This window comes from Argiope bruennichi, chromosome 9 (genome assembly GCF_947563725.1).
Source record: "Argiope bruennichi chromosome 9, qqArgBrue1.1, whole genome shotgun sequence".
Lineage (NCBI taxonomy): Eukaryota > Metazoa > Arthropoda > Arachnida > Araneae > Araneidae > Argiope > Argiope bruennichi.
Genome location: NC_079159.1, coordinates 120,929,906 through 120,954,666, shown reverse-complemented (window position 1 = coordinate 120,954,666; position 24,761 = coordinate 120,929,906). Strand labels below are relative to the sequence as shown.

Sequence of the window (24,761 nt, the reverse complement as noted above, 5' to 3'; positions counted from 1 at the left end):
TAAACAACAGAAGGGAAATTGCAGAATGCTTATGATAAAATAAGAAAAAATATATGTTATGAAATATGTTCTTAAATTTGCATGATTATAATAAGCACATAAGCTTACTTTACAGTATATCTATGAATATCTAATGAATTTATTATTAAAAATGAAGACAATTTCCTAACTCCATTACCTCTTATTCTGTTACTCAAATGTTATTTTTTTTATTCATTTTGGCTGATGAGATTGAAATATAAAAAAAAAATGTAATTTTAATAAGATCTCGCAATCAAATATATAAAAAAGTGGAGTTTCTAAAAATTTTCAAAAGATGGATGAATAAAATATGTCTTTTATTCCTTCAAGAAAAATCTTAAGAGATTATTTTCCTTCTTTGTTATTAAAATATCGCAATGTTCTATTCAGTTTAAAGCTCTAACGTAACGAAAACATTCCTCGTGCTTTCGATTCTGAATGAATTTTAATTGTTCATAAATATGTCTAATAAAGCGTCAGTCGCATGGCAGTGAAACTCAAAAGTAAAACAACATTAAGTATAAAAACAATAATTAAACTACATGGTCAAACTATTTATAATTAACTATCACCATTAAATATAGATAGACAAAATAATAAAATATTTATATTTTATTGATTGTGTGAATTGAATTAAGAGAATGCAGTTGTATTTCGTCCCCCTTACAGTTAAAAGAAAGGCAAATTGCATACATCCGTAGATGCTAGTCAATCATGTCAAATATTTCTTTATTTTTAAACTAACTTTACAGCTTATCAGACTACAGCGTCAACAGTTCTGAAAATGTAAACTTGTCTTTTCCTTTACGCATCAACTCTGCACCATCTAAATAGTATTATGGGAAATTTCTATTACTTTTAACCCAATGCATTCCTTTTGATCGCCTATTTTAACTATGACCTCTCTGTATTATAGTTATTACATACATAAACGCAAAGAGAGAAATCATACAAATGCCTATTTTTACTTTCTCGTATGCGAAGTACAGAGAAATGATTGCAATAATTAAAAAATTCGAATTCGAGATTTTGAAGAATATCCCATTTTTAGATCTCTTTATGTTCGAAAAACACGTTTTTGGAAAATGTCTGCTTTTCCGTCTGTCAAGAACAAAGAACTCAAAATCGCTTTGAGCTAGATGGATGAAATGTGAAATATGGTCTTCACACTAATTTTGTAGATTGAGCTAAATCCGTTCAGAGGAAGTCTGAACGGATTTTTTTTTATAAAAGAAACCGAACTACTTCTCTGCAAACTAACTATTCATGTGAAAATAAGAATGGATTAGATTGCAAAAATAAACCATTGAAACTGTTGTCTCTAGTGGCATATTTCTAAACAGACAGACTAGGTAGTTGCCTAGCGACGCAGTGTTGAAAGAGTTAGCAAGCAGATCTCTAATTTCGCAGTTAACCAATAAATAAGTTTGTAAAAAAGTGCAAATTCTCTAAATAATAAATTATTAGAATAATCTTAAAACTTTATCAAATATATTTGGTCATTTCCTAAATATTTCATTACGTTCATCTAATTATTAGAATATTTATAAAATCGCACATATACTTCTATAATATTGAGTACAAATATGGTCTCAGTTTTGAACAGCCTCAATGCAGTTTCCGATAGAAAATTTTATTTATTTGTTTACATTGTGAGAGCTTGAAACGTTACTATAAGATAGATTTCTCACAGCGAATTGAATCTATTGAAACATACAAAGAACATATTGAAAATCATAGAAAAAAAAGTAGTATGAAGAAAAGAGATTTACATTTTTAAATATGGATAGAATGCCTAGAAAATAAACTGAGTATTTTATTAACCGCAAAATTATTTTAGCAAAAGGTTGATTTTTATTATCGTATCTGTTATTATCAGTTCTTCGGCTTTTATAAAAACTTATCATATGAGGTGTATGTGAAGACTAGATCGATTATGTCCAGATTAATGAGGCGTGTAGCTGAACCTTTATAAAGAATGACGTTTTAATTTGTAATCAATATCCATTACAAAATCTAGAGCAACGCTTGCTCTCATTTCTCTAGGAATGTGAAATTTCTGCGGAAGCTGTCTTTTATGTTTCTGTATGAACCATACTGGAAATTCGATTAAGTGATTACTATTTGATCAAAGATTTCTGATTATTGGTTGCTGAATTGATTTCGCATCAAAACGACAGTAGGGAAATCTCAAAACTGCTATGCCGATGTATGCTCTAGCAACGAATTGTTCTTGCAATATAGCTGAAAGTTGGAATTTTCATAAAAACACAACACAAATGTAAGTCAGTTTCTCCCAAATGTCCTCCAACGATGTAACGTATCCCAACGTATGGGAACTAAATAAAGCCCGTTGCACATCTCCAATTTTAACCGGGCAAGTGAATTAGTGGTAACATTCGGAGAAGCAATGGATTCAATTCACATGATGTAAAAATAACATAACATCTATGACTGCGCATACCATCTGAAATTGCATCTGCATCACTGGTGATAATTGATCGTCTGCCATTGTTTTTGTTCATACTTCTTGCACTCATTGCTTCTAATCAGATATTCTTTTTCCATTCTTTTCAACTTCATAGCCCCTTAATCACTGTAAAATAATCAAATGTATAACATTTCTTTTGTTTATCTGTGGTAAAATAGTAGTTTATATATACAAAGCACTCATACAATATCCTTATACCCCTATCAACTTCAGAATGGCAGTAATTACAGTCACGAAAATGGTATCTATGAATTATAAAATTGCAATGACCACTTTTACAATACTATTTAGAAGTAAACTTCAGAATGGCAGTAATTACAGTCACGAAAATGGTATCTATGAATTATAAAATTGCAATGACCACTTTTACAGTACTACTTAGAAGTAAACTCCGGAATTAGCGCTTCCTTCTGGAAAACTGCAAAAAATGGGAGGATGGGGGTAGAATATCAGTAACAAAGTTTGTAGGGCATTATTAAATTAGTACGAAAAGATATTTTATACTTATTAATGATAAAAATAAAATGCTTAAAATATACATTTCAGCTCTATTATGAGAGGAAACATGTTAAAAAAGTGTAAAAAGCAATGTCATCACAAAATACCTCGATTTTTCAGAGTTCAAATGACTCTTCTGAAGCTACAATGCATATTTCGACCCTTGTTTGGATTTCAAGCTACACACTTCTTAACATATCAAGTGCCACGCTGCCACAAGCATCGGTAGTACGTTGTGATAGGTTTTGCAGTGCTTGTTGGAGTGATCATATACACCTGTTTTTTCAGATATCTCCAGGCAAACATGGAAATCACTTTTCAAAACCATCATATCAAGCCTTAATAGCACACAAACATTGTATAATATTGCATACAATATTCGCAAAATTGTATAATATTGTTGAATATTCAATGTCATATAATACCACAAAATATTGTACAATGTTGTCAACAGTTGGGATTATTTGCAGCTGGAATGTCACCATTATAAATTACTTTAATTTAATGTTTTGTAGAGAGGAACCCCATTATTTTAGAATCATACGTTCCGCAACTGAAACAATGACAGACAGATCGGGTATTACTTCTTACAAAAGCTCTTGATATCGTGCACCCATTAACATGACTTTTTAAATTCGAGGCCGAACGAGGGGTTGTTGTAACTTCCACATTCATGGTCGAAAAGTGAATCTGATTTGAAGTGATTGCCGAACATTTAAGATTTTCTATCTCCCAGTAATGCATGTTCTATTTACTCTCATTCCTCGGCAACCATGTTTCATCGGTTTGTATAGTATATGACAGGAATGTGGTTGGATTTCTAACTGGCTCACAACAACCGCGCGTAAAGTCTTTCATCATCTCCACCGAAGAGTGTTTGACCTGCATGGATATCAAACTGGTTTAGGACTTTCTAAACATGTCGCTTTGAGAAGATACAGTTTCAACTGATTTCTCTTCTACGGCTATTTAGACATGCAAAAGTGTATAATATTATACCCACGGATTACACTTTTCGTCTCTTGACGTAGTCTGCCGAATAGTAAACCATTTTAAACATTAAAAGGGTAAAAGAGTCACTTGTAAAATTTTTACAGATGACAATTTTTACAAAAATTACAGATTTCAAATGATTTAATGTGAAAGATGATAAAAGACGTTACACATGGTGAAACTATGAAAAGGTCCAGCCAATGCTTTTGTTAGACTGGCGAGTTTGCGTTAAGCGGCATGAGATGTACAATAGACAAAACACAAATTGCAAGGAGATTTTTAAAAAAATCTAAATTATTCTAACATCCTACAGCAGAAAAATAAAATACATACTACAATTTTTGTTTGATGAAGAATTTCTAATAATACCTTCACTTTTAAACGAGTCACAATATTTCAAATATTGTAGTGAATATCATTCTTCAAAAAAAAAAAAAAAAAAAGGCAAAATTTGGTAGTTCTAGGTCGAACGGTCTGGCCTGTAGAGCGCCAATACACACACATACATTGAACTTTATTACTAGTATATAGATTATGAGAAAAGGTTTGGGGGAGGTCACTACCGCTATTTTTAAAGTGTAAAGACAGATTTCAGATACTCTGTATTTCTTGTTATCTTATTTCTTGTTTCTTGTCATCTATTTCTGGAAAATATACACTTCAGACCAAAATAAAATCAATTATCGCCAGAATCGGTACATTTCTGTGACCTGAAAGAACAGGAAGTTATAATCAGCACTCCATAAATAGTAACTGGAAAAGATGAAATCCCTTTTTTCTGTAAAGTATTTCAAAAAAGTTTTCTAATTTACCGAAATATTATGAAATTTGATATGTTATCAGTTATTAATTGCTGATTGAGGTAGTCACATGAATTGATAGTCCAAGATATTCTGCTCTTAATCAGATAGTATGATTTGACAAAGTGACCATATCAGGGACTCAAAAGTCGCCATTTTATCAGTGCATTGCTGAAAACGACATTTCGATATTCATGAAAAACGTCATTTTTAGAACTGTGATGACGCATTATAAAAATTGAAATTTTTCCCCCTTTCGAATTTTGAATGCCTTTTGGTGTCATATCAAATTATGGAGTATATATTAAATTTTGAAATTTATTGGCCATCTCTAGACTAGTTCCATATTATTCATTGTCTCCATTATCATGACATCAAAATAAAATCAATTATTATCATGACTAAAGGAAATATTTGTACTTATAAAAGAAAGTGTTTATTCGTAGTATCGCTTCTAATAGTTGTAGAAAGAAAAAGTGGGTGTGGGCTTTCTAAAACTTTCTCTTTCACTTGTAGTAAAAGTATTATCCTCCCTCTCAAATGCCCCCCAAAAAATGTGAACCGTGGGTAAAGACAGAGAGCGCCTTACATGGTATTGACTTACAATATTAATGAAACATTAATCGTTCACATGAATTTAGCATTTTTATTGAATCAGTCGTGAGATCCTTGGCGAACTTTTTGTCGATTAATTCCTGGAACATGGTAAATAGTATTCGAAAATCGAATTTCTGCTTTAGATGCGTTTTTCCCAAACGATTGGAACAAATATTTGATATAGAACTACAAATATAAATAAAAAAATCACATACCAAATTTGATATATTTAATTCATTCCGTTTTTGAATCATGGCATTTATATGTTTCTGAATGAAGATGCCAAATGTTTAACCCTTTTTTGAATTTGGTTCAAAATTTGTTAAGTGGCTACAAAATAGATTTTAAATGTATATACCGAATTTCATCCATCTAGCTCTCTTCGTTTTGTAGTTATCGTTTTAACTTATATACGAACACCCAGATAGACAGAATTCCTCAGAAAAGATTTTGCTCAAACTTTGAAAGACTTCTACAAATTTCGTACATCTTCCAAAAATGTGTTTCTCGAATTCATGGAGGTCTAAAACGAAAAGATTCATCAAATTCTGGAATTTGAATCTTCTAATGATTACAGTTATTTTCTCCAAACCGCATACCAGAAAGTATAATAATAATAATAACAATAAGTACTTTGTCGGTGCGAACAAATATTTTTCATTCTAAAGAAATTAGTTTTGCTCATCTGAACTCTGAAAAAAATTTTATAGTCACTTTTACCAAAAAAGTCATATTCAAATAGTCACTTTTCCTAAAAAATTTTAAGAATGGAAAGAAAAATCTTGCATCACATATCATAATTCCATGTATTTTTAAGCATAGGGAAGAGAAGAGAATGGAGATCTGGAGGGACAGACTTTTGAAACAGAAATCATTAAAAAAAAATCATGCTCATTACCTAATATTTAATTGAAAACGAAACAAAAGATCCAAACATTCATTATGATCTATTTATTTAAAAACGCAAATGTAGAACAATGCTTGGGCGGCAACTCCCAGACCAACAATAGGGTATCTTCTGATAAATATAGAATTCTCAATTCGGCGCAGAAATAATAGAATACCAACCAGCGTCCTATCAGCATTCCCTTCCGATAACATCCTATCTCGAATTTATTCTCTTCATATTTCAGCTGTTTATATAAATTCAATACCCCCAGCAAAGTTTTGCTAGCTTTCAATGAAGTGCGCAATCTATTAAAAATCTTCCTTTATTTCATTTTAAACTGCAGACTATTACACTCAAACAAAACAAAACAAAAAAAACAAAAAACTATGTACGTCATATCTTTTTCTACACAACGCTTATTAATAATGATTGCGCGAAAAATTTTCAGAATGCCCTCGTACCCAAGAACGAATGGCGGTCAATTTCTCAAGATGGTGGCTGTTTCGATTTTTCTTTGAGTTTGGTCACTTGACAATTGAATAACTCTTCACAAACGGGCGTTCCCTCTTGCAATAAAGCCAACAGAATAGAGTAATAAATAAAAAGTATCAAATGCTTCAGAATGAAATTCTTCGTATTAGGATGAATATACTTTGGCCCACAGAGAAATAATGTCATATTACGATCTAAAATAATAAATGAATATTGCACCCAGAAAAATAGGAACTTTTTCAAACAAATAAAACGTCAGCATAACCACAAGATTCTTTGCCCACATTCAAGTCATATATATATATGCCAATGTGCTATTACCAAATGTTTCTTTTCCCTTAAACTACCCTTAAAATAACGCAATTTGAGCTGAAAATTTTATTTAAAGTCTTTTACTGTAACATCAGAATCAGCTGTAACCCTATAACTCACTTCAAAACTTAATCCTATATAGCTACTGCAACCAAACTTAAAATATTAATAGGATAAAATTTTCAAGTTTTAAACATTCACTTTCAAGTTTTCAGAACTTTTTTTCAAATTTTAACACTCAGGTTGAGGAAAAGAGATTGATACTGGTACTCAAATGAATATTTAAGTCAAGCAAAGGTAAAATACTCAGAAGAAACAAAAAATTGGCGATCAAATTATTCGTATTATTTGATTTTAAATTACCCGAGATGTTAAAATGAAATTCGTACGCTATCTTGTTACAAGAGCTTCTTAACGCATTTTAATTCGGATGAAATAATTTAACAATCGATTCGCTATCCTATTAATATTTGTTTATTTAATTAATTTCTTTAGTTTCGGAGCAAGTAAGTTTTTGCTCTAGAGTAAGAAATGCAAGTTGTCAGAAATAAGGAAACATAAAAACATTACAAGTTTCAATTTTTGATGTTTTGTGGACTAAAAATTGTCCTACCTTTTACTTAGCTTTTTATCCATGTTGAGATGTATTTTAACTTCCGAAAAAGTGCTCGCAGCCATACAATTTAATATTTGATTTAAGATTTTTCAATCAGTTGACAATGCCAAATGGTACATGCATAAATACGTGAAAAAAATTAATACAAATCAAAAAGCATCAGTAAGTTATGTGAACTACTGCGATTAAGGTGGCAGAGAATTTTTGTCTTTCATAATGGTATGTATTATTTATTATGAATGAATTAGTTGTTTTATAATAATTTTGAAGCTATGAAGTGATAAGATTATATATGTTCCACCATATAAAAAAAGAACTTATTGAAATGTTATTTTTTTTTATTTTGCGAAATGTAACAAATAATAATAGTTAATAGGTTTTTTTTTTTTTTTGTGAAACTAGGGTTTTAATCCCCACCGCTTTAAACTGTGTGCTTCAGAAGTTTAAACTTAAATAAGAAAACAAGAAAATTTTTGAAGGCCAAATGCTTAATTTTTTCTTAAAATGTATAAATGTTGGCTAATATGCTTTTGCGGCAGGGGGGGGGGGTACTTGATATATCATATTGGAGTCACCTTCTCCCTACACCTCAGCAACCTGGATTTAATTGGATGACTATTGACACGGCATCTATGAGTCTACCTTGGAGATTTCTGGTCAATCGAGTGTAGATACCTTACTCTACATTATTATGATTACCACTTAAAGGCGACTTCTCATCCCCATATTCATGGCACTCGGTGGGGGAGAGGGGAGTTTTAATATATAGTGACATCAAAAGTCCTTAAATAAGAATTGATTGGCCATATATAAACAGTCAAGCGGAAATTACAATAAAACATCTGTGGCAGTAAATAACTAAAAGAAAAGGCTGTGGCAGCCAAAATATTCAACATAAATTTAGAGGGATACAAATTCACAACACAGTGGTATAAATAACACTGCAAGTTGTATGCAATATGAAAAATGCAGAAGCAAATAGAATGCCATATCAACAAATCATTGGAGTAATAAAAGTGAATGCTCAAAGGATTTGCCATCCAAGCCTATACATGGTTTACATGTTGATAGGATGAAATGTTTTGTCGACAGGACAGCTATCAAGACAAAACTAAATACTGTAATTTATTTGCCTAAGTTGCTATGTTTGAAGTTATTGTAATTGCATACTTGCAGATAACAAACAACAGATGCTTCCTTCGTCAAATTGTATCCAAAATTTGAAACAAAGTCTTATGATAAATCTGTATACTTAGTTTCATCCAAATGGATGCTTACATTTTTCAGTTAACTGCACTCACGTGAATATGCACAGACAAAAAGAAAAGACTTTCCATAGACTCCCTCATCCCAAAATTTGATAGAAATCTGGAGAAAAGGTTAATACAAAATGTCATATTTGTGGCTTGTTGAATTGAGTTTTTTTTGAGCAATACTCACAGACAGACATTCATAGTCCCAAATATGTTTTCTTGAACCTGGGGAGGTCTGAAATGTGAAGGTTCATTGAAATCTCAATGAAAAATTCTTGGACAATTAAAGCATTTTCTAATTATATACCTCAGAAATGGGAAGTAAGCAGGGTTTTTTTTTCTCCCCCCTCTTCAACAGTTTTAATGATTCACAAATTTTAAAAAAAGTGATATATCTAAGAGCTCCAAAAGATTTAGAATTGTCTAGGATATAACATCAGAAGATGTATTATAGTACATTAGCCACAGATGAGTTACAATCTTAAAGCAAGATGTAATATATCAATAATAAAATGAGTCATGGAAGATAAAATCAATAAGAAGAGTGCAAGAGAAGCAAAATCTTTTATTAAACAATACCCCTGATACAGAGGGAAAATACTTTCATATATATTGACACAAACTGAATTCAAGCAAGCACATTTTTGGCTCACATTATCATACCTAAGGTAATTTTACTTAAGAAAAGTCTGATCTTTTTTGCAGTACCGTTTAATGAAGAATTCTTGGGCAACCACTTCCAATTTAGATAACATCTCAACAGTGGGGGCCATCTGAGCTGTATGAGTTTCATAGTTGCTACCTGAAAAAAAAATAATAATAATAAAAAAAGTTTCAAAATAGCTTTGGAATTTTCTGATAAATAAAACATATATATATTTTTAAATTCTGAAATGGCTACTGCAAACCTGGAAATTTCCATGAATGCATTTAACTACAAACTTTTAAGAAAATTATAAATGGTATGTAAATTTTAAAAGAAGATTAATATAATAGACAATGATTAAAACTGTTAATAAAATGTCACTATATGTTTTAAAAGATCATTTTAATTTTACTCAATAACGTTTCAATTCAAATCGATAAATCCCTTGTTAATTATATTTCTTTGTCTTATGAAGCAGTTATACAAGCATCATGTCTTGTCAGAAACAGAACACTTCAGATGAAGTAAAATTTTGCCCTGAAGCATCACTGACAAAGCACACAATTATTCACCATTACTTTGAAGGCTTGCTATTCATATTTATACATCTAGGAGTAAACAGCAAATTCAAGGAGTATAATGACCAAGGATTTTTGTTTTTTTATACTCTTTCTTACAAAAAAAAAAAAAAAAAACCCTCAGTTGCAGCAAATCAACTTACCCATTTGAGCTCTCTTCTGACCATACACAACTTTTCCATCAAATTCATCACATGGAACTTTGATATCTGGGTCAACTTGCTGAATGGTGCAATTCAAATGCTCCTCAATATCTGCTAGATACTTTCAAAGAAATTATCACAAATTAGCCACTTGAATAAATAATATTTATCATTGATTGCTTATATTAAATTTCATAGCAGTAATTCACATAACAAATGTAATAAAATATAAAAAACTTTTCTAAGTAGGGCTTTTTATTTAAATTCCATTATGTTATAGAAAAAAATATCTTAAAGTTAAAATTAGATAGCTTTTTGTATTTTTGAAAAATGATAACACATAGTAAAATTTTCTTTTCAATTTTAGATTATAAAAAGGGATGGAAGCATAATTTGGTGAAACAAGACAATTGTCAGTTTAAAAAAAATATTAAATATATAAATTGAATTTCTACTTCAGAGATATTTTAAAAATCATGAAACATTTCATTAAAAAATAAATTAGTGATTTTATTATTTTAAAGATTAAAACTCAATATAAAAAGATAATTTTAAGAAGTTAGATTTACCATAATATGTAATGAAAAGAGAAAGAAATAAACTACTATTATTATACTATTTCGTGAACATTAGAAACATGAAATTTTTCTAACATGAAAAAATCTCTCTTAAGATCATGTGACAAAATGAAAATATAACATACTGTTGTTTGAAAACAATAATTCAAAATAACATAAAAAGTCCACAAATTGAAATTACAGTAAATTATTATAGGAAGAAAAAAAAATGGAACATGTTTCTAAACAAAATTATATGGAAAAAATTTTCAGCATAGAAATAAAACTCTATGTGCTGTGTTTTGCGTGTGATTTGAAAAAACAAGTCTGAATATGAAAACTGAAAAAATGAGCACAAATGTAAAAAAAAAAGGGGGGAGCACTTGAATTCAAGCAAAATGCCAATATGCTTACTTTAATAACTTGCAAAAGTATTTATAAACTTTAAGAAGAGATAAGCATTACTTGCCAACAAGATTAGATTATTATTTATTTTATTAAAGTAACATTACCAATTATTGAAAGTTTGTATTATTTCTTTACTTAATAGTCTTATTTTGAACTGATAATAATTTTAATCTTTTATATTCAAAATTAATTTACGATCGACATTTTTATTTTAATTTTACATCATCAGATAAGGGTTAATGTAGAATCAGGAAGAGGAAAATAAATTTATTAAAATAACTTAATAATTGAAAAATTTAATTTTTGCTGCTATCTGCTGTTTGCTGTTGGAACTATGTTTGCTGAATTCTTGTGAATATTGCCAGGAAAAAAAATCTTATCATGAAGTTATAAACATAATTAAAGCAATATTCTTAAGTACCATTGACATATGAAGAGCTAAGAAGTGTAAAACTAAAAATGCATGGCTTGCATATAAATATTTTCAAAATACCATATTGCTTCAGAGTGATAAAAAAACAAAAAACAAGACAGTATATAATTAACTCATTTCCTAAATCTCTAAAACCACTTTCTCATGAGAGGAGAAAAGTTATTACTTTATTTCAGCTGAATACATAAAAATGAAAAAGGACTTAACATGGATGACATGGGCATAAAGAACATAGAATAAAACTTATATTATAGCCAATTTTATAATTAAATTGCAGAACTGCAATAATTACTTGAGGTTCATTATACCAAATGCAGCAACCACCTTTCTCAACCAGATTTGTATTCCAACAATTTTTACCTCTATTTGAACAATTAGAATGATACCAAACCTGTAAATAAATCAACATTAATGAAGATTTCATGCAAAAAAAAATTTTAACCAGAGAAATTCAAAGAATGCATTAGTCATTACCTTTTCAGGTACTGCAGACACAAGTGAAATAGCTAAACCCATTCTGAAAAAGATTTCAAAATTTAAGTACCAATATAAAACAATTTTAACAACATGCCAAGCGTGATTAAATGCATAAAACGTTTGGAATAAAACAAAAATCACTGCACATATAAAAACCAGCATCACTTGCATTCTTGCTGACTTTATTATGATGAAAAATTTGAGGTTAAAACCAATTAAGACAATTTATTACACAATTTAAAGCACATCACAAAAATGAAAGTTTCATTTATAGCCAATCTTGATTTAAAAGTCTTGTCCTGCATTTGAAAAAATTCAAGTATCACCAATAATTAAAAAAATGTGGTCCTCTAAGAAATTCTGATACTAGATACAAGAAAATTGGATATTGAAACAAGTAATCCTATTTTCATAAATATATATATATATATATATATATATATATATATATATATATATATATATGAACAAAAGGAGTTTTACTAATAATAAAATAGTTAAAAACTAGCAAATGTTCATCATTAATTTAGTTCTTTCAAATCATACAGGAAAGGCTATTGTATGTCACAAATAATGTGCATTTTAGAATGGGTTAGAATTACTAATAATGTATCATAACAAAATACAGTGGGAATTCATTTAATGAATGTAATTTGTTACTGAAACTTTTTTGTAATGTGAAATAATTTTTCTTTCCATAGGGTCAATGCAAAATAAGATAAAATGCTCCATTTCTTAAAAGAATACTCAAATAAATTTATAATAATGTTTTTTTTTTTTTTTTTTTTTTTTTTTTTTGTCATATATGTTTTTTAGTAGAAAATTAAATTTGCCTACACATGAAAATTTTTCAAAAATGACATAAATCATCATCTGCAATAACAAAATAACAACATGAAATAGCTTCCCCCCCCCCAAACAGACATGTCTCACCACAATTAAAAGCTTGCATGGCAAATAACCTTTAGAATTCACAAGCTTCTTCAGTTCGTTGATGAAAATCTTCACTGCTTTTTTTTTTTTTTTTTTGAGATGGGCATTTCACCATACTTCACATGCAATGTCACCTTGCATTTGTTTCTCAATAATCCATATAAAAAGCAATCTTTCAACATGGTTGAGAATATGATATTGTTGTTTAGAAATTCTGTTGATGTCCTTTGAAAAATAAATTTTTGATGTAAACTGACTAATTGTAGGTATTTGCAAGTAATTACTTTCACTAGCGATATTAAATTTATTGGTAACAATGTGTTAGTACCTCATTGACTATAAACCATATTATTTTTTTTGTTTGTTTAAATTGGAGTGATGTAATATTTGAAGTTAATTTATTTGTATTTATGCTCTCATGTTATTCAAATATTTCTTCTCCATATCACAATGTGAAATCATGACACTTATCAAAACATTTTACATGCTTTTGTCTTATGTCTTAATTACAGTATTTTACAATTCCACTTCTAATTTGAAAAAACAGATACAAGCAAGATTCTCTATGCAGGATATCTCCTAATCACTCATTAAAGAAATTGTTTTATTCATTATGTCGATTACTCACTATGAGAGATGCTCCTCAAACAAGGCTTAACTGTACTCATTTAATGGACACCAGAACTGTGATGATTAATGTTATAATATTACCATAATTTCCTGCGTATAATCTACAGATTACCTGTTAAAAAAACAGAAAATTGCCACTAAAATCTGCCACGACAGATAATCTGTGCATTATACGCTGAATTTTTATCTTTTCTTTTTCTTCTTTTATTCAGTGATACAAGTAGCACCTCCAGATTATACACCGCCATGGATAATATGCAGAAAATTTTGATATGTGTATATAAATATATATATATATACATAGAGAGAGACTAGCCACCTTTGATGATCACTTGGCTTACAGTTAAAATTTTCCTCAACTAAATTCAGTACAATATTTTATGTAACCTGCTTTTAATGATTTCCACTTCAAAATAAATATTAATAAAATTTTTTAAACATTAAAATTTATTAAATATATACTTCGTATTATTTAAGGAGCTTTACACTACTCTATTCATTGTGTTAAGCCTCACCCTTTTTTCCTACTATCTTATCTTAAAAAGTGAATTTTATATTAAAATGAAATGGTCAACATGTGCCAGATCCAGATTTTCTACATTAAACATATAATAAAAATAGTAATTATTGGGGCTAAAAAATTACATCATTACAGATATTTAAAAAAAATTTCAAAGCTGCATGCTTTCAAAATTTGTTTTCTTTTTTCCTTGCTCTTTTAAAATAAGATATAGATTAAAATAATATGCATTTGAAATTGCATATTTTTCAAAATTAAACATAAAAGAGCAGATTCCATAATTATAGCATCCAAATGAAAGATTCTCAGATGTTAATTACTGTCATTTATGCAATAACATTAACTATAAGCATGAGCTGAAAAATACTAAAACAATTCATAAGTCAACACTAATACTAAAACATTCAGTCCAACAATGAAATAAAGGGGAAGTTCATTACTGTTGACTGCCAGACCATTAAGTATCTTTAATTTTTGAAGTTTTAATAACAAGATAATATAGTCATAATTTGCACAATGCCCAAATAACTAGCATTACTGTCTATATAAAGTACTTTAAAACTAAAAAAAAGAAAAAGGAAAAAAATTGAAAATACAATATTATTTTCCTTTGAATGTTAAATTATAAAGAATGAGTTTTGTTGGAACAAGAATCTTCCTGAACAAAATTATTCTATAGATTTACTTGAAGAAAAAATACATAGTAATCCAATATTTAAGAAAGGAAATTTTTGTAATTACAAAGAGCTATTCTATAAAACCAATTAATAAAATATTATTTTATTTAGTGTAGTAGAACCAAAAAATATTATTTGGTCAATGAAAATTCTTACCTTTCAGCTCGACCCACTCTTCCAATTCGATGGACATAATTATTTTTCTCATCTGGCAAAGTTACATTAATAACTGCAAATATAAAATTACAGATCTTATGCATATTGAAGCCTTTTATCCAAGTCTGATACAATTATAAGCATATAAAGACACCAATGGGGAATCCAAGAGAGTCTTGGGCCCCTGTTGGACAAACTCCAATGTCATTGACTAAGACAGGCTTTATTTTTATCCATTATTTAAAAAAAGTATTTGGCATAACAAGTTTCAAACTATCTAACTACTACTAAATTTAGAGGTCATCATGTTTTTATGAAATCTAAACAAATTTACACTAGAAAACAAATTTACGCTTCAAATGAATTTATTAATATTTTTATCTTCATATTACTGATGTTATATTACTTTAAATATCAGAACCACACACTTTCTTGAGAGTTCCAATGCTTTTTACTTACTCTATCACTCTGAGAATTAAAAAATCAACAAAAATAAGAAAAAGATAAAAAATAAGACAGAAAATGAAACAACAAGCAAGAGAAATACAGGTCCCAGCCATCTTTACTACAACCCATGAAAGCCTACCAAACAGATAGCTGATTGCCTGATTTGAATGTTATAGCAACTCTCTCTACCATTGCATTGAAAGAAACAAGAGCAGCAGAAGCACGTAGACTCAGCTTGAAATCTGACAAACTTATATCCCAAAGTTGCCTTCATTCTCATCACCCCCCCCCCTTCTTTTTTTCTTTACTTGTTTAAGAGTATTTTTTTTTTTTTTTTTGCCTTGAAGAAACATATTTGGTTTATTGAATACTAGCCACCTTTGGCGACCAGCCGGTTCGCCAATCTTAATGTTCATTAAAATTTTAATAATTAAATATTTTATGCAATTCCAACTTTAATAGATTCTTCAGCAAAATATTTTAAAACTTCAAATTTTGATAGTCATATAATTCACTCATAATATTATAAAGGCCTTCAGTCATAACGTGATATGTATCTCTCTCATTTTCTGTTACCCCTCGTAGAAATTATGCTTTAAATTAAAGTGTAAATGATTAATCTGCAATTAATATAATAATATTTTTTACTGAAACAAAATATTTTTTTTTGTAATATGATTATTGAAAACAGTCACTGAGTGTTTAAACTTTATGGGCACTAAAGAATATCTTTCTTAATTTATGTAATATCTCAAGAATTTGTCAACAAAATTTTCTCAGATTCATCATGAACAGATCGATTAATGAACAATGTTTCATTTTAAATGCATTAAACACTAAGAAAATAAAATGAATCGTTTAAAATAATCGGTCTAAAACAGGTTTAAAAAAACTACTTAAAAAACGATGTACTTAAAACTATAAGCATATACAAAAAATATATAACTAACATAAATACAATTTACTTACAAAAGCATGCAACTAACCTAAAAATAATTTAAATCATCCGTTGATAATGGTTGTCATGACAACAATCAGAACAATGCGCATGCGTGAATTTTCTTCGCCAGTTAGGTAACGCAAATGCGTAAATTTTTCTACGCCAGTTGGAGTAACGCTATGCAGATTATACATTTTTAATTTCCTTTATTCTGTGTTATTTTAATTCAAAAGTACTTCAGAATGAATCTAAAACATGGATTAATTCACAATGTTTAATTTTAAATGCATAAAACATTAAGAAAATAAACAGAATCGTTTAAAATAATCCACCGAAAAATATTAACCCTAGCCTCATTACTGTTGGGAGAAAAAAGAAACTGAAGCCTTACTCATTTGGCGGTGGGGAAAATGGAAGATTTTTTTTGGCGGAAAAGTTGGCGGTGGGGAAAATGGAAGATTTTTTTGGCGGGAAAGTTAGTTTTTAATTAATAATTAAAATTTCAAAAAAAGGGACCCCAAGTGCACATTCCCGCCCTCTAAGGTATACATGTACCAAATTTGATAGCTGTATGTCAAATGACCTGGCCTGTAGAGCGCCAACACACACACACACACACACACACATTGAGCTTTATTATAAGTATAGATTTATTTATGGGTGAGATTATTAATTATCCATTATTAATGTAAAAATGATAGCCATAGCCAGCAGATCAATTACGGCATGATATTTGATATTCACTTTTAGGCAACAGCACTGACAAGCTCTAGACAAATACGGAAGTGTATGCGGTAGATATGCTCTGAAAATTAGCACTTCAGCATTCACATAATTTTCTGTTGAAAAAAAAAACTACAAGAAATCTGCCATTATGCCTGAAATGCAACATATTTCATATGTGGCTTTGAAATTAAACATTTATGCTAATTATAGGTAAAATAGTTTTTCTTTAAAAATAAAATAATTCTCTTAATAAATATTTTTTACAGTATTGCTCATTTTTCAAGTGACGAGCTACTAATACAAATGCTGCTGAGAATTATTTCAACTTCAAAACTGGAAAGAACCTTATTTAAACTATAATACTATCTACTTACATAGTAGATTTACAAAGAAGAAAATATTTTTGAAAAAAATTTTGACACCTAGCCAAAGAGCACAATTGAATAGTAAAAAATGATGCAAAATTATTTCCATTTTTAATTCACTGAATATGCTTAACATGAAATAAAAATTTATTTATACAGTATTCATTAATTAAATTCAATATCAACTGCCATTTATAAGCACTTATGAGATTTGTTCTTTAAACTTAGATTTATATAAGTAATTTTAAAATACAGACGTTTTTAACTACCATTTAAGCTTTTTATGGAAAATAGCTTACCATAAGGCACACCAGATACATCAATACCTCTTGCAGCCACATCAGTACATATCAAAAATTTCACATCTCCTCTCTGAAATTAAAGGCATTTAACATAAATACTTCTATTAAAAAAAATAATCTTTTAAATCGAGTATTTAAAAAAATACATCACTAGAAAAAAATTTTTTATTAAAAAAATTTTCATTTAAATCTTAATTTATGCATTTTGGCAATTATTCATATAACAAAAATATTTAACCATTAAAAAAATGCATGCTAAAATACAATTCAACTCTATGTCAGTTAACAAGAAGAATTTTACTTGTATTAAAATTCAAAGGGAAGTTAAATAGATATAAGCTTGTTTTTGTTTTTTTCTTTCCCCATTAGAATTTGCACATTTATGAATTAATTAAATGAAACTGCAAAATAACTACCTTAAATTTTTCTAAATTTTCTTTCCGTTCAGCAGGTTTTCGATCTCCATGTAAACATACACAGGAATAGGGATTATTTCTATTGCGAGGACCTAAAAATATAATATATAAAGTAATCATCATAGAATGCATAAATGTCTATGAGAATCACATATAAAAATAAACTATAGCAAATGCTGAATAATTAATAAATTAACTAATTTATGTAAAGTAAATTCATAATTTAAAACATTAAATGCAAGCAATTTTGAAACATTAAGAGGAAATTAGAGTATAGAGGAAGATTAGATTAATATGACTTTTTTTAAGGGTCAAAAACACACACACACATAAAAAGGGAAATTTCAAAACGAAAATTTAATGGTAAACATGTCCAAGTTAAAAAAAAAAAAAAAAAAAAAAAAAAAAAAAAACAATTTAGTGAGCACTATTAAATAAAACCAATCTCTTAAATTGAACTTCAAAAATATTTAAATCTCCATCTCTTTATTTGTAAAAACAAACTTGACTTGTATATTAAAACTACAAAATTTTTGCTACCGAAATTTATGATAAAGTCACAAATAATAAATAATTTAAGACAAAATTTACATGAATTACTGAAGCTACAAAAATATATCAGGTATCATCCAGGTTCTTTCAAAATTTGAAATAAAAATCAACTTTCAAACAGATGTTCTATTTAATTAGGAGATAAAACAGACTTATCAAAGAATTATTATGAACAGTATGAATCGAGTATGAACAGAATAACTTATCAATGGATCATGATTTTTTTGAATAAGTTGAAATACATTCAAGACAAAATCTAAATTTCAAATGTTTCACAATTTATATTTCTAGAATTTCCATAATTTTTTAAACAACAGTGAATCAAATTTTCTCAATAATACCTCCTCCAAGAGCATTCAAATGATTTTCCATATTATCACAATCAATCTTCGTTCGACAGAATATGATGCCTTTATCCATTTTGTGCTCATTGATGGCAGTTATAACATATTCGCCTTTCAATAGTTTTACAGCTTCCGAAAGAGATTCTAGAGTTTTAAAAAGAAAACTTTCAGAATTTGCAACAATATGCATTTTCTTATTTAATTAATAATTAGAAACATGAAATGGAATCTCAGTTTTTCAGAAGACATAAAATCAGCACACACCTGGAGTGTTGCTTCCAAATCTTACATTATCTCTTGAATGGACTTCATCAGTCTGAAAGTTCAAAAAAATATTTAACTATTTAATATTTTCTGCACCAAATTTTTCTTCACAGAAATCAACTTTTAAAAGGAGTTTTAAATTACATATAGCATAAATATTTTAAATGTATACATTTAAACTCAAAAATATAATAGTTTAACAATAAAATGACATATAACAAAATTCTCAAAAAATAAAATGATGGCAATACAAGAAAGTTCTTTGTTATCAGAAACTAAAATTTAATATATATATAATGCAAATATCAAGAAATAACAATCAAATAAAAGCAAAAAAAAAAAAAATTACCTTAATAGGTCTTTTCAGATTTCTCCAAGATAAGTCCTTTCTAGGATCTACCGTGCATACCTAATAAACAGAATTAAAAAATCAATATAATACAATAAAACAAGCAATATATTGTTAAACATAAAAAGAAAGTGCAAGAAACTTACAACATGATGTACAGTTTCTGGAACACTGTCCTCTCCTTTCAAATCTACCCAAGTTGGAAAATGCATTAATCGTTCCTGCATTCAAAATTAAAAACAATGAATTTTTATATCTACAATTGAAAGTTAGTAAACAAGACAATTTAAAAGTAATTACAGTAATATATTTCTGATAAGGTGATAGAACATGAATAAGAATTTAAATATTTTTGGTCTTTCTATAGGTATTAATATTCATTACATCATTGTGTCTGCAACCATATTCACCTATATTTGATTTCATATATACTTATGCTTTTTCAGTATACATGCTGTACTAGAGCCAAGAATTTTACATTGTTTAGTCAATCTTCAACCATTACATTTATCAATATATCCACTTTAAAACTTTTGTTGTTGTTTCAATCAGTAATCACGAAACTATAATTTATATTTTACTAGATTCAGATGAATTAATTATCTAGAATTCAGTTAAATTATTCTGATACTTCATGATAAGGCTTAAAGGTGCAAGTGCATAACAGATAAGAACAAGGGGTTTTGTGATATATGAAAACATGACATGTAATATCGAAAGATAAAATAATTTTTAAAAAAAAAAAGTATTTTCTCTAATTAATTAGGGCTTATTGATTTCTCCCAATTATTTAATACATTAAATATCATGATATTCTTGAAAAATAACACTTCTACGATAGAGATTATTCATGTCATGCATAATCATGCACATAATGGATGAAATGCATCTCATTTGCTTTAGGTTTTATTATGATGGTTAATCCATATCTCAATACATTGTTTACTGAATACAGTTTGCAGACTTATTTTCATCTTCACAAGTAACACAATTTAATGTAATAACTTATTATATTAAATCAAACAGTAATTAAAAATCTGAACTTCATTTTATTTATTCAAATTAATATGAAATGCAATGCAATTAAATATGAAAAAATATGCAATTGTACATGATATGTAACATAAATTAAATGTTTTCAAATTTAAAGCTGTTTTCAAACACTTTTTTTCCTCACTTTTCATATCTAGCTTTCATTGAAATTCTAAGAAGTGTTCTGAATTACAAGTATAATGTTTCTTTTTAAACATAAATCATATGAGAAATTCTGAGTAATCCTCTCCAAAAAAATTCACATTTACATAAGTATCAAATTTCTTGTAAACCAAATGAATCATTCAAATTCCATATAGGAAAGTAAGAAACACCCATTAGTGTATATATTTTAATACTATTTAATTAAAATTATATATATCCTTCATTACAAAAATTCACTTAATGTAATTTTTTAAAAAATCAACATTAATTACATATATGGATAAGTAAATTCATTCATTATAAAAAATGGTAAATACAATTTTTGCTTGTAGCCATTTTTTTCAGTGTAAATAAATATTAAAAAAAAAAAAAAAAAAAAAAAAAAAAAAACACTCTACACTTAGAATATACATTGAGAGGCTTATACTGAAAGAAAAACTTACCGCAAGTTTTTTCACATCAAATGAATGAAGTGTTGCAGAACAAACAACCATCTAGATGAGAAAATACATTTCAAAAAATTATCATCACAAAGCATTCAAGTATCAAGTAAGTTATAATAAAACAGTTTATGATAATATAATTACAAAAACGACATCCTGAAAATAGTTTATTTATAAATCATCGCACAAAATAAAATTTTGTTTCTCACTAAGGAAAAATTAAGTATTTAATTAAGTATACCAAAATTTCAATAGTTTTTTACACTTCAGAAGTTGTGAATAAAATGTCAAGCTTGTAACAGAATACAATTATATTTTTTTAGTTATTAAATCGTATTAAATATTTGAAATTCAAAACATAAAAATATTTACAGCAAAGAATAAGTTATCACCATGTCTTGTACATACACATCAGGCAGTAAAAGTGTGTATGTATAGAAGCAATAGAACATCATGAGTGACCACATTTTACAAGAAGCAGTTTAGGGGAGAGCTTGTCATTTGTATCTATTATCCTTCCTATTATTAAAAGCGCAAAAATGAAACATATCTGTGTACTGATTTAACAAAACAGATTTTAAATACTGAATTACTAACACTAAATTTTATTGATAAACTAGCCGTATTTGCCATACATTGGCTAACAAAACAAAACAAAACAAAAAAAAATCCTCTTTTGAAAAAATGTTTCTTAATTTTTTTTAAATTAAGAAAAATTGCATTCTCTTTAATTTAAAATGCACTGAATTAGAAAATAAGCAATGGTTTTTAATAACAGTCTCTCGAACTACAGTACATTTTATCACTAACGGTAAATCACAGTATTTTTAAATGTATTGTTTTTACATAAGATATTTTAATAAATGTCCAAAATTAATGCAAATCTTTAATATTTTGATTTGTTTTTAATCACTTAGATATTTTCTTCCAATATTTGCTCCTCCTCTTAAGTGGGAGATTTTGATGGCATTCATATTGGTCATATGCTAGCTATGGCTTAAAGTTAACTGAAAATTTAAAAAATGAAAACTGAATAAGAGACTCATGAAGACTATGTGTGCTAGATAATAAATTTTCAGTTATTTCAGCTAACAATTTTTAAATAACAAAAAATTTAACTAGCACAATTGGTTGCAGCTAAAAATGTATTTACAGAATAGAACATGAAAACTATTATTTTGAAAAAAAATTTAAATCTTAATCTACCATTACAACCAAATAGTTAAGTTTGAAATCTCCATTTTTTAATTAATAATTTTTTTTTCAATCTATCAGAGAGATTTTTTTTATTATCAATAAAGTGAAAGAAATCTTACTAAAATACCTCTAATATACTAAAGTATATTAAAGCATATTTATAATAAGTATATTAAATAAATCATTCCTCTATGTGCTAGTTTGAACAATATTACACATGGTACAATTGACAACTTTTAATTAGTAAAAAATTAATTATTTAATTGATTGTGAAAAATCTTTTGTATTTTTTTTTATGCTTCACAATATTTGTAAATAAAATTAGAAGAAAAACTATTCAATATAAAGTACAGAAAAAGGGGGGATTCTGTTTTGTTCATATATTTTATAAAAATTCAGAAATCTTTAACTATTATTTAAAAAATAAACATTACTATTAAATTTCAGGAAAAATTCTACATAAGAATTACTATTTAGCTTGGAAAATGCAAGCATTAAATATCACTTCTCTTTCCAAAAATGCATATGATGAATTATTAAACATATACTTGTAATCTCTTTCCATCTGGTGTTATCTTTGGGATCTGACCATGCATTCGGTTGATTAAATCACCATAACCTGCTTGCAACAAACCATCCTAAAAAAAGTTAGACTGAGCTTAAAACTTGGAAAAAAAATTACATGCATTAATAAAGGTGAAGATTTTAAACTTCATTAAAGATTTTTGGAAGAACTAGTCAATTTAAACAAAGTAAATCATAAGCTAGATGCTATAGAAGTTAGACCTTAAAAAGAAAAATGACATAATAAGTACAGCATCAATGAAAGTTATGTAAAAGAAGAGAAAAAAATAAATGAGATATAAAATTTACTATGATGAAAGCTTAAAATTTTTTTCACAAACTCAATGATGTCCATTTCATTGGATATTTCTGTTGCATGATCTCATCATAATTTCAGAATTAGAATGATCCACATATCATTTGTCCCATTTCCAAAGAATAATCATAGCAAACAAATGAAATTTCTCAACACATAACATATAACCATATGTTGTGGCTTCAGAAATTGTGAACTAAACAATACATATCCAATTTTTTGATTAGAACAATAATTCGAAAATTTAGTACTCTAAAATTTTTTGAATTATGTGTATAAACTATCATGCATTACTCAATATATTTAAATATTACTTGAAAATATTGAAACACATTCCATTCCACACACTAAAAATTTTTCAACATTTTCGGTTTACAATTAAACAGTACAACTTTCAATTTTCAATAATGATTTTTTAAATTTAATTTTAATTAAGGTTTAACTGTCTTTTTAAAGCTTTTTTTTTACATCATTTCATCATTTTTTTACTTCATTTGTTAAAGGTAGCAATTCCCCATTTCAAAAATGAGTTTCGTTTGTAACAATATTCATTTCAATTCCTATCTAATTCAGAAAATTTTTCATATCTTACATATACAGTTATTTCCTGCTTTCAATCAATCTCATTAGCCTTCATGAACTGCTTCAGCTTCTGTTAAACTGCTTAAGCAAGATAATAAGAGATGATTTCTCAGATCAACTCTTATCAAAAAAATTTAATTTGGAATTTGCCCATTATTCAAATTTTATCCTCAATTTAATTTAGTAATTTTTAGTAATTCAATTTTATGTCTCAAGTATATTTATATTAAGATGCATAACTGTAGAAGGAAAGACTTTCACAATAGTAGGAAGCTCCTGCTTTAAAAAAAAAAAATAGAACAAATATAATAAGATGTATAGAAATTAATCTCATTTACAACTATATAATTTTCATCCTCCTTAAATAAAAAAAAGAGGGAAAAGTTAATTCATTATTTGCTTTCTGTGCTATGTAACATTAAAATAAAGAATGTTCTCAAATAAAAAGAGCAGATCATATCTGAGCTTTATCTCACCTAAGTTTTTAAGCATTGCATATAAAGCAAACAAAGTTATTTAATACGAAAAGAAATGCCATTGAATAAATTACATAATCTATATATTTCTATAGTGCTTTCAAAGAAAGCAACTGGTATTCAACATAAATTTCTAATAAGAATCCATTTAGAAAAAAAGA

The 24,761-nt window shown here is 27.8% G+C and overlaps 1 protein-coding gene across 1 annotated transcript in view; it reads right to left on the bottom strand.

Moving 5' to 3' along the window:
• Nucleotides 1-9,507: 9,507 nt before the first annotated feature.
• The window catches only part of LOC129984321 (ATP-dependent RNA helicase DDX1-like), a 36,816-nt gene continuing 21,562 nt past the window's right edge, over nucleotides 9,508-24,761 (bottom strand). The window contains exons 19-31 of the mRNA XM_056094181.1: nucleotides 23,211-23,300; nucleotides 21,466-21,516; nucleotides 19,972-20,046; nucleotides 19,826-19,885; nucleotides 19,477-19,528; nucleotides 19,210-19,356; nucleotides 18,317-18,408; nucleotides 17,898-17,970; nucleotides 15,121-15,193; nucleotides 12,202-12,244; nucleotides 12,020-12,118; nucleotides 10,330-10,450; nucleotides 9,508-9,764 (exon numbers count right to left, since the gene is read on the bottom strand). Coding sequence (XP_055950156.1) covers nucleotides 9,637-9,764; nucleotides 10,330-10,450; nucleotides 12,020-12,118; nucleotides 12,202-12,244; nucleotides 15,121-15,193; nucleotides 17,898-17,970; nucleotides 18,317-18,408; nucleotides 19,210-19,356; nucleotides 19,477-19,528; nucleotides 19,826-19,885; nucleotides 19,972-20,046; nucleotides 21,466-21,516; nucleotides 23,211-23,300 — 1,104 coding nt within the window. The 3' untranslated portion in view covers nucleotides 9,508-9,636. The remainder of the gene's footprint in view (nucleotides 9,765-10,329; nucleotides 10,451-12,019; nucleotides 12,119-12,201; nucleotides 12,245-15,120; nucleotides 15,194-17,897; nucleotides 17,971-18,316; nucleotides 18,409-19,209; nucleotides 19,357-19,476; nucleotides 19,529-19,825; nucleotides 19,886-19,971; nucleotides 20,047-21,465; nucleotides 21,517-23,210; nucleotides 23,301-24,761) is intronic.